The 11,591-nt window shown below is 35.7% G+C and overlaps 1 protein-coding gene across 4 annotated transcripts; it reads right to left on the reverse strand.

Annotated features, from left to right (window-relative positions):
- Nucleotides 1-4,558: 4,558 nt before the first annotated feature.
- LOC118433456 (neuroligin-1-like) lies at nucleotides 4,559-6,994 on the reverse strand. 4 transcript variants are annotated; one of them, XR_004833382.1, is made up of 3 exons: nucleotides 6,372-6,994; nucleotides 5,337-6,248; nucleotides 4,559-4,910 (listed from the first exon to the last, which is right to left on the reverse strand). XR_004833382.1 is itself a non-coding variant. In XM_035845386.1 (3 exons), exons 1-3 carry the CDS (start codon nucleotides 6,450-6,452, stop codon nucleotides 4,832-4,834), a joined length of 291 nt encoding a protein of 96 aa, XP_035701279.1. In that variant the 5' UTR covers nucleotides 6,453-6,994; the 3' UTR covers nucleotides 4,559-4,831. The 4 variants fall into 4 exon arrangements, 1 of the variants encoding a protein (XP_035701279.1); XR_004833381.1 differs by having other exon boundaries at nucleotides 5,337-5,467; nucleotides 5,526-6,994; XR_004833383.1 differs by having other exon boundaries at nucleotides 5,337-6,470; nucleotides 6,571-6,583.
- Between the last annotated feature and the right edge of the window lie 4,597 nt (nucleotides 6,995-11,591).

The raw sequence follows: 11,591 nt of genomic DNA on the forward strand, positions 1-11,591 counted from the left end.
AGCGATTCTATAAGCCCTGACTAAGGCTAAATAGTATTGTTATAATTTTCAAAGAAATATGTAAGTAAAGGAAAACGAATATGTTTAAATCAAATAAGTGACATTTAAAACACCAACACGACAATCTCAGTAATTTGAACAACTTTCACAAATGAATGTGTATTATGGTGCATTGTACTTTCTTCGACTTTGTTCTTAGTATAATTGAGATTTTAAAACAAAGTGAGCATAAGATTTTACAGTGGATAAAATCTTGCCTACTCCATTTCGCAGGGGGAAAAGCACAAGATGTAATAAAGTAGTTGACACTAAGACACGGACACTAAATTATGAGAATGCCGCTTCCAAGCCGCGCTACGTGGTAACTGCAAATTTTTATGCGCGTACAAAATTGTTTTTCAGTAGACCACATTGTAAGCTTTAATTTGATATATCTCACCAATTTTTTAATTATGGTTAAGTCTAGCAGAACTAGGATTGAAGGAGAGCAGTTGGCAAAAAGAGTGATTGAGTTTCACAAAAATCAAGCCAACTATGATTCTAAAATTGCTTGGAAATTTTTCAAGCAAGAAGATATTCCTCACTCCAATGTTTATTCTTACATAAAAAAGTACGGAGAATCCAATGAAGTCAAATTTAAAGCACCCAGTGGTAGACCTATGAAGCTAGCGACGCCAAAAGTAAAAAATAGAATCAAAAAAATTTTCAAAAATCAGCCATCAACATTCACGGTCATGGCGGCAAAGAAGGTCAAGATTTCCAAAAGCTACCTAACTAAAATCAAAGTCCATGAACTAGGCATCAAGGCGAGGACAAAAAGGTCAGCCCTAAATTACAAATCAACACAAAAGGAACCAGGTTCAGGAATGTTGCAAGTAATTTCTAAAGAAAATCTCAGAAAAGTCGTTCTTATGGGCGACGAGACCTACGTCGCCGTTGACCCTTCGAATCTTCCGGAAAGGCACTTCTATCATTGCTCCAACTCTGATGAAGTGAAATACGAAGACAAAATCCGGAAAAAACAGAAGTTCGCAAAAAAATATTGAATTTGGCAATGCATCTCTAGCGCCGGCCATATTTCAAACCCCGTCTTTTTGGAAGGCACTGGAAACCAGGAAGTTTATCTGAAGAAATGCATTCAACGTGGATTGGAAGGCTTAATATATAAGTTTCACAAAAACAATAAAATTTTGTTTCGGCCTGACCTCCCAACATTACACTACGCCAAAAAGGTCACCGAGTAGCTTCGTCTCAAAAATATTGAATTTATCTCAAAATGGGAATACCCTCCAAATGTACCTTAACTGCGGCCAATTGAAAAATTCTGGGCACTTTCCAACTCCATGTATTCCAAGCTTTCTGAGAAGCCTAATATTCCCAGAATATTTCAAAATCGGTGGAAGAAAATTAACCTGGCAGTGGGAAAAGTCTCGGGAAAAAAGTCGATGCAGAATCTCAAGAAGAAAATAAAGGTTGTCGCAGAAGGCGGAATTCAATGTCTAAAAATTTAGCTATTTTGAAGACAGTACACTTTGACAGTAAACATATGTAATTTTTTTGAAAATATATAAGTTAATAGTGAAGTTATGACCATTTTTCTCCGCCATTCTCATAATTTAGTGTCCGTGTCTTACTTTAGTTTCACATGGTGGTTGTGAAGGTTGGAATGAATTTTAAAATGTGGTGTCGGCTTATAATCAGCTCCAGGGCTGCAAATCTCGCGAAGCTCAAAGAAAAGTAAAAATGTGGATTTTTCTCCACAGGAATCGTTCTTGTTTATATTCAACCATCGTCTTACACAAGGGGTCACAAGGCGTAGATAAAAAAGATGCAAATATAAATCTTGTTTTCACTAAATGAAATATGTATGTCCTTTTGATGTTTGGCGTCATTTGCGAATTGCTACGCATTCTTTTTTAAAGCTAAGTTAACATATTCAATCTCGAAAACGAATTATCATAGAGTTGGTAGGCGAATAAAATGAACCCTTGCTGGCTGCGTCTTTCACTTTTTTTGATCAGAATTTCTCCCCTCACTCACTAGTGGATGGATCTAGTATAAAAGCACGCGAGGCTTTGGTTCAGAAATCATTCTCATTCTTCTACACTCCGGTCTGGGTAGCTTGTGTGTCTAGATTTAGTGTAATAGATTCATCACAGTTTTTATTTCTATCCGAAAACTAATTTTTCAAAGTAAATATTTCGGTAAATTTTTGAAATGATACACATTTTCTCAATTTTGCTGGTGGTCCAACTATCCATCATTGCTGCATCTATGGCTCAAGTAGTTTAATAATATACAAAATTCTCACCTTGTTTCGTAAATCATATTTAAGTGAATTCTCAATAACTTAAATTTTGCAAACCTAATTTAGATCACGTTTACTCGGGAATGGGTCACAGGGAAGCGGAGTACGTCACCCAAGCTGAGAGTTTTTATGCATGATGACAACATGCCGCTCTGCAAAAGTCTCCTGCCAGCCATAGACTATCTATTGGAGGTAAAAGAAACTTTTTTATTTATTTAAAAACTTACAGATAGATTGCATACAATTAACGCTCTTGTTTTACTATAGGTGGAGAAAGCTCATCAAAAGCTCTGCCGTCCTCTTCCAAAGTCATACTCAGTTCCAGAAATGCTAAAAAAAGTGACTCCAGTGTCGGACGTATTATCTTCCTCCACAGGTTCTGGGGATCAAGGGTACGATGAAGGATACGAATCGAATATGCAAAAATCGACGTAATGAAGTTCACATTCAGAAACGAATTTTAAATGCATACATATCTCTTGTACATGAATAAGCATATTATTGTGGTATTTATAAACTCTGAACAATCACTATTACTTGTCAAGGTTGGGAACTTGTAATTTACATTACTTGCAATGCAGCCACTGATCGATGGAGTTTAGAATACAATACAATTTAGGGATTCCATGATTATAGACATTTATATAATGTTTCTAGCATGAAGAGGGGTTAGCTTTTTCGCCACAAAATGTGGCGAAAAAGTTTGTGGGTTTTCTGCAGGGATGTGTTGTCTTAGTTATAGTTCTTATGCAACATATTGCAGCCTGGTCACGTATGCACTCATCATAGGTTCCTTTCTTCCTCTCAACTTGATCTGTGCTTAAAACAATAATTGACAAGGCTCATTGCGCTGGCTAAGATGTACACAAATGAAAAATATATAAATGTATTGATTAATAACGAATGAAATAAAAATTTCTTGGTAAGAGATTTAATAAATTATAGAGTGTTGTCATATCCATGAACTACAGATAAAGGCAGAGATGTCAGAAAATACATAACCATAAAAAATGCATACATGTCATCAATAAAATATGAAACTTTCCAGAAAACAGACAATATTTTGTTGATACCGTAAATCCTGTAACGGAGAAAGTGGTAGCAGTTCCTCATAACGAACATAGATGTCGAAAACATCTTCGAGCTAAAATTGCGAACACTTTTTTACATACTTTGTGTTGTTTGCTTTCGCTAGGAAGGGTGAGCATTTCTGTTTCTACATATAATTGCTGACATTTCGTTAACATCTAAGCAGCTTGAGTCTACTTTATTTACTATGGTATTATTTCTGTTTTTGTTTTTTGGCACATTATGCAACTTAAATACACATGTATTTTCTTATAACTCAGACGTACTTCATATATTCATACTTTTACGTATATACACAAAAGAGGTCTAATGCTAGAATTACTATGAATGTCAGTGTCAATAGGTCATTAAATAAACAAAATTTCAAAAAACCGTGTCCCTATAATTCGAAGGGGCTCCTAATCCTTTTTACCGCATCTTCCTATGTCATAAGGTGCCACTACACGGGCCCTTAATATTTAACGTTGGCGTGCGTGACAACATACTATCTGTTTCGCATATACTTCCATGCAGCATGAAAGCAAATGGGGAAAAAATAGAAAAATCTATCACGTTTATTTAATAAAATTTCAAAAATTCACACACATCAATAATTAATTTAGGAGAAAGTTATCCTTTTGCTAGAAAATTAAAGTTTATGCAACTAGGTAAAAATTCCGAAGAATTCAGATTAATACTTTCGTTAATTCATTTTTGAGTAATTTTATCTTATTATTTTGCCCAAAGAGTAAGTCAATGCTAAATATGGCGTTGTCGTGAGTAAGGCCATAAATTCAAATTCCTACTTTTCTTTTCTATATTCGTTATGTTAAACTAGTTTTTTTAATTTAGGACAATTTGTTGCGCAAGAAAACTTATATTACAGAATTTATAATGTATTCTAGATAGAAAACCATGGTATTGAATACCCTTTTTATATTGGCAATAAATCAAGACCGTCAAAAAACGTATGGTGGTCAAACAATTATTTTGAAATTATAAAGTAAATTTTAACGAGGATTTAATTTTTTAAAGAATACATATGCACATGTTGCACGACGTTGTAAATATTTAGAAGATGTTGGTATTTATAAATTAAGATTAGGTTTCATATGATCTTGAGAAGTTGATCTTGAAATGTTTAAATGGTAAAGAGAATAACATGGAATTAAATAGGGACATTATGGCTTCAAAAATCCCGAGGAATTTATTCCACACACAAAATATTTCTAAAGTTCCACATTTTATAAAATATAAAGTTACCGGGGAAGAATATTTTTTTTCGGAAACAGAACATACAATTCTTTTTATTAAAGAAAACCTTGTCCATATTCTTAATAGAATAATTCTGTTTATGTGTCATTTCACTTACATGATAATTGTACAAGCCATCTTTCGTCGAGTGTTCGAAAACGAAGAAAAAAGCTTTCTTCACTAATGACGAGTCCAAAACTGTCACCAGGGGGCGAGGGCGAGACAATCAGTTACGGCATTGATGGCCAGGTCTCTCGTGTTTATGGGATGTTGGGCAGTCCTGTCAATTTATTAGTAGAACATAAATACATCGTAAAAAATTATGGGGACAAATTTACCAATTAATTTAACCCACCCTAAATAATTCGGTAACACTGACATTACCACACAGTAATAAATACCCAAAGTAAATTTGCACCTGATCGAAAGCTAAGTTATTTGGCTTATAAAAACTAAATTTGCTATGGGATCAAATAAATATACGATGGCGTGGTTCATATTTATTTTGTACATATGCGCCTTATAATAATTATGATTACAAGTGAGTAGTAAATTTTTTTATAATTATTTACTGGATGATTTATTACCGACTTCGTAACAAATTGAGTGTCATTTAGTAGCGTGTTTATTCTCATTTCCAGCGTAAAGTCACAAGCTAGTCAATCGTGTTACCGAATTAATTAGAGTGCTCATTCATATCACTTACCTCTCCCAGTCGGTATATTCGTTGGTGATAGTTGTCAAAATTTCGTTTCTATGGAACCTGTACGAGTTTCGGACAAGCGTTCGCAATATCGCGTCCCGACGATGGGACTCAAACCCGAATTCCAGATCCATCTGTTTCATAAAGAGGAAATGGTTGAATAAGAAGCAGGGTGTAACGGCCCTGTCATACCATCTACATTCAGACAGCCGAACCAACTCCACAATAACACGCCGTCATGATACAATGTAAGAGAGAAAGAGAAGTCAGTATGGAATAAAGAGTGGACGAGTAAAGCAGCAGAATTCCTGTCTTCCTTCATCTTATTTGCCATTTTCTGCTTGGCCATCATCACCACCCATACCTTCATCCCTTGACTTCATCCATCCATCCATCCATCTCATCATCTCCATCCGGCACACCCACCCGAGAGAGAGAGCAGGGACGAGAATAGAGAGGAAGTAGAGGGACAGTGAACCTCCCACAGATAGGTGCAACCCTCACAAGGGAGTCAAACTTTTCTTGTAAACTTAAATGAAAGAGACTCAACAAGAATCTCAAGATTCAACAAATGCGACGACAGGGTAGTAAAAACATGGAGATAAAAATCGAGATAACATTGACATTACTTTTTGCTTGGTAGGGTTTCACTTTTTCATTTAATATTATAACACAAGATTTAAATTTGCCAAAAATATATTTTTCTGCGAGTTACAGGAAACTTTAGCGTTAAAAAAATCGCGAAAAAATTAATACTTAAGTTTTCGAAATTTAATTTTTTGAAACGAAGGTGGAAGTATAATTGTCACGCCAATTTAGAAAATCTCAGAATGTTGGAATAAAAATTGCTTATTTAGGTAATTCGTGGTCTAATTCCTTATGACAAAAGTCCCAGTCTCAAGCATGTTTTACGTACTACGTATTACAAGAAGTGAAAAGTTTAGACTACTCCACATCCATGAAATTAAATTAAATACAATCTTCCAAATTAATCATTTTACCACTCCATGTAGGAATTTCTCAAAATATTTCACAAACCTCGCTAAACTCGGTCAACTTCTCCAACGAAGATAACCCCACGAGGATATCGTATTTCTTTCCAACTTCCCGCTTACCCATGGGCGGAGGGCTGTTTATCTGCAAAAGTAGACAAAATGTCAATCCTTATTACATTTCATCACTGTAATCTCCTGTCATTCCCAGTCAGACAAGAATTTCCCAAAGAATATCACATTACCCAATAATTCTAGAACATTTGGCCAAATTGCTTTATTCCGTCATTTAATTCTCGACCTTCCAAGTAATATAGGAGTTGGGTCATCAGATGGACATCCAATTACAAAAGGCTATCAAATTCCGAATCTTAGAATGGGATGACGGAATTCGAAAATTCTGTATTTAACACAGATACGAATCCACGTCAGGCCGTTGTAAATTTTACGCTAAGTATGCCGTTTGACAGTAGTGTTATTTGATATTTGTTATTTGTGACAATTATCAAAATGAGTTTAAAATAATTCATAATTTAAAAAATTAAATTTGTTTCACCCTAAAATTAGACTTTATCACAATTCCATCCACACTAGGGCCGAAATCCACGGAAAATTTGGGTAATGTAAATTTACCAAATTCAGAAAAATGTTTCGATTTCAAACACTGGGTCTGAAACGTGACCATGTGGGTTCGCCGTTGTCGTCGTTATGGGCAGTACTCCCAAATTATGATCTCCACCAAAAGAATTATTTTGTGTTGAGCAATTCAAAGCTCCTGCGACATTTTGTCCCGCCACAAATGTTTCTTGTATTAACGCCCAGGAGGAATGTGACGACCCTGCGATTAATATGGCGCGATGAAACAATCCTAAAAGAGTAAGAAAAACATTACTTTCTCCGTACAAGATTTTTTTGTGTATGCAAAAAAGTTCGCGAGTCGTCATTCCCACAAGAATTTAAATTGAAGTAAACAGTAGGCTTTCACTGTTTTAAATAGTTGAATTTTACAGAACAATGGCATGATACAAGATCTTGGGCTTCCTCCAATGAGAAACTTCCTAAAGAAATATCTTCCGAAAATATTTTCCCGTTTACAACGCTACGCCAATTTTTAATCCATTATCCAAACCTGGTTAACAAGTTTCATCAACAATTTTGCATAACAAGAAATACTACTATGAAAACCATTTAAAGAAAAATAATCCTCTCATACATTTTTTAGTGAAAGTTGTCCCAGCAAAAAAGTAATTAGCTTTATATTTTTTATCCTGTCCCTAGAAAAAAAGTTTCTCCGTGAAGAACAAATATGGCTGACATTGTTTCTCTTTTTTTGCAAATCGTGCTTATCGGCACCCTTCAATCTCTGTCTTATAAGAGAAAATAGGAAAACTTTCCCCTTTGAATTTCAGATTTGGCACTTCACTAACTCACTTACATTCTACATCAAATCACTTATGACCTCTTAGAAAGATCTTGCAGATACAGGGGTCAGAGTTTCTAGTAGGAGAAACTACGTGCAAGAAATGGGTGCAAGAAACTGACTTCTTTAATAGCAACATTTATTGCAGCCCGGCTGCAATAAATGCAAGGGGGAACTCCTTTCTCCTTTATTATTCAGTTGTAATGTTTTAGCCTTTTATGTATTTTTTAAATTTTTTATAGCCAAAATGCGTCGCGCATATTTCTTGCACGCTGTTCTTATTTTGTGGTGCATGAAATGAAAGAAACCACCTAGAAAACAGACACGCTCCTTGAGAAACTGACTTTCTCCTTGAAAAAATTTCGCTACTTTCACTCTAATCACCATTCTCGTAGCTGTTTGTCTCTTTCCCACTTTAGGTTACTTTTACTCGATTTGTGGAAATTCAATTGCACACTTGATACACATCAAGACTAGAGACCAGTGTTCTAAAAGACGAGAGGTCTGGTTCAGGGGTTTTAGTTGGAGAGAACAAGTACAGAGAAAGTTGCTAAATAGTGGTGTGCTTCTGGTCACATGTACCTGTGAAAGTTGCGCAGGCTGGTTTTAATCCACAAACTCAGAATTGTAAATTTTTTAATCCAATATGTCACAAACTTTTGTTAACTGTAGTTAATTTTGCCAACAATTACCAACTAAAGCATGTTTCTAAATATCAATCTCCTTCAAAAACTCATTATTAGACTCCCCTATCAAATTTCCCATTAAGATTTATTCACCGTACTTTCTGATGTTTTCTCCCCCGTATCACGGCACATTGTGCTCCCCACTTTTTCGCTTTCTTATTACGCATACGATAAAATTATTATGATCCATTTAATACCGGAGATGCCATACTTTTGCAGCATCTCTTCCGTTCCCTCTCATGATAATCTCATATTGTATTATCTCGAACAAGAATAGAAAAATGTTAGAAAGCCTAACGATTGTTACCGGGCGATGTGGTGGGTGAGGCCATAAGGAAATTTATACAAGCTGCACCCGCTTCCCAACCCATGAGCGTGACATTGTCGGGATCTCCCCCAAACCGTGGGATGTTTCCCTTTATCCAGTGCAGTGCCGCGATCTGGTCCATCAGGCCGTAGTTGGCCATACGAGGTTTGGAGGACGGAGAGTCGTTCAAATTCAAAAAACCTGCGAAATATAAACCCAAATCCTAAATATTATTTATGGGATCGCAAAGATAGAGTTACAAATTGGCTGAAATTGGGGTACTTATTTTTATAAGGAAGGTGAGGTTAGGACCATAAAGTGAATGAAAGGGGAAAGGAATTATAGGGTAAGACAGTATAGAAATTCCGTATTTTAAAGTTAAGGGGGAAACATACTGGATAATCTGGTGAGAAAGATACTATCTTTTTAATTTAGTTGCCATGATGATGTAATTGTTGTTTAGTCAAGTATAGGCGAAATGGTAGAAAAAAACGTATTTTTGACGCATGGCGAACTTAGTATCAAATTTCCCGTTCAAGGAAATATATGAGAATTTAAACCTGTGAACATTATAGAGCGCAAAATTTGTGATATAGGCCAGGAGAAAAGTAAGCAATAAGACCAACCTGAACGCCGAGATTCGATCTCAAATTCATGGTACAAAGACCATTTTGCACTGTTGGAGGTTCATAAGATATCCTGTATCACAGGATAAAAATATGAATGTTGTCTATCATCCAAAATAAATTAATTTGAATGTAGTTTTCAAAAAATAATACGATTTAAATATATAAATATCCACGCATTGGCAACGGCATAAAAGTTAACATATTGAAAGCGCAGAAACTTTTTCTACACACTGTGGCTAATATGCAAAATTATATATAGGCTAAAATCAAACGAAAACTATTATGACACCAGCCGTCAGCTAATCTTCTTGCGTGTTGCCAAACTTGCCAAGTGTAAGAAATTAAATATTTTGCTAAAATCGTCAGGTCGTCCGGTAATTTTGCATAGTAGAAAGTTGCAAAAAACAAATTACCGACTGATTCAAAAATTCTGAAATTATATTTGTCTATTCTGATAATTTTTTGAATCAACCTGCTTCGACATCTTAGTTGATATTATTTACATATGTAATTTACTTTAAAAGTTTATTACATTATGGAACTTATGTAAATTGTAATGCGCATATTTTCAGTCATCGAGCCAGCTCAGCTCGGCAAGTCGAGTCGAGCTGAGTCAAATGTAGCCAGGGGTTCAGCTCGCTCGAAGATATCTGGCTCGGCTCATTTAGGCCGAGCCGAGCCAGGCTCCAGCTCGCTCAGCTTGGCTAGTAAACAACACTAGCATAAAATAATTAGTCTATCAAATTTTAGTCAGACATAATTATAAAACAATAAGGAACGGTTAGGATAATTGTTATCTAGTTGTAAATATTTAAACATCTAGGGAGAACAATACCTTTGTATTTTAAATAATCATCCTCGACACAAATCTAAACGAAATAGTTCCAACAGAATGATACATCCCCCGAAATTGAGATAATCCAGGGAATTTAGACGTTAGGATTTCAAAATACATCGCATATGAATTAAGGCTTGTTCATATTTCTGAGATGTTTTTAACGCTAGCGCGTAATTTGCTTGAACGCTTTTGAATATTTTATGGTTAAGTAAAAAAAATTGACAAGCCTTGAAATACTTGATAGTCGTCCAGGGGAGGCTTGTCATCACTAGCGAAAGCTATTTTTGTGTCGTGGAACTAATCTGTTCGTTTTTACAATTCAATTAAATGCATAATTTGGAAGATAAAGCTTAAAGGAGTAAAAACACTAATTTGAATTTCCTTAACCTTTTGACATGGGGGCTGACTTGAGAAGTGTGTATAGTTAATGTGGGGAGTGAGCGAGTGGCTATGTTTGGTGGCAGTATGGGACATGATCCTATAAGCTATGTGTGGCAGAGGTCAACGCTCTAAGGTTGGGCCGGCGGCGCCGGCGTAATTTTAGAAAATCGTATTATAAAGTTTTATTTATACATACAGTAGTTTCTCACCTTTCCCCCAACCGCGTGCACATTTAAACATTCGAGATCCTCGAATACCACAATCTCTTTGTAAAAATTTTGGTTTTGGGTCGCATCAAGATATACTTGCAGGACAACAAATGCTAGATAACAGTCGTAAATATTAAATATTTCATCACCACAGGTCCCAACCGCACATATTCCATCTTCGCTGTGTGCCTGGCCCGTTATCGAGGTTCAGTGAAAAAGCCACTATGGAGTGGGCTGATAAGTTATCACGGATAACTGTGCACAAATAGTTTAGTAGGAGGCTAACGTTATAAGTTACTGGCGCTGAAATAATTGTTGGAAATTGTGAGCGATTTTCACGACTCGGCATACTTTCTCCAGCCTTGCATAAATTTGAAACTGCTGCTATGAATTCTCCACTCAACTCACAAAATCTGAATGGAGTTTTCATTTTCATTAAGAATACCAACTGAGTGGGAATTTGCCACTCACACTCACACTCTGCAGAGTGGGAGTGTGAGTGGAGATTCTTGTGTCATTAAGAATATGACCCTAAAACTTTGGTAAAATTAATACTATTAGCATCGATCTTTCAAAAAAATTTGGTTCCCGCAATCTCGATTTGTATCCAAAATACATGAGAGTGAGATTTCGGGAATCAAAATCCAGGCTGGAAGATTCGTGTTCATGATATTACCCCCGAAACACAAATTCGCTTTTCAAATATTGATGAACTATTTGTGTCTCTACCGTTCAAAGAGCTTCAATGTTCCTGTAGACTTATGAAACCAATTAAATTGTATGTTAAGGAAATTAG

Source organism: Folsomia candida, unplaced genomic scaffold, assembly GCF_002217175.1.
Source record: "Folsomia candida strain VU population unplaced genomic scaffold, ASM221717v1 Fcan01_Sc053, whole genome shotgun sequence".
NCBI classification, from domain to species: domain Eukaryota; kingdom Metazoa; phylum Arthropoda; class Collembola; order Entomobryomorpha; family Isotomidae; genus Folsomia; species Folsomia candida.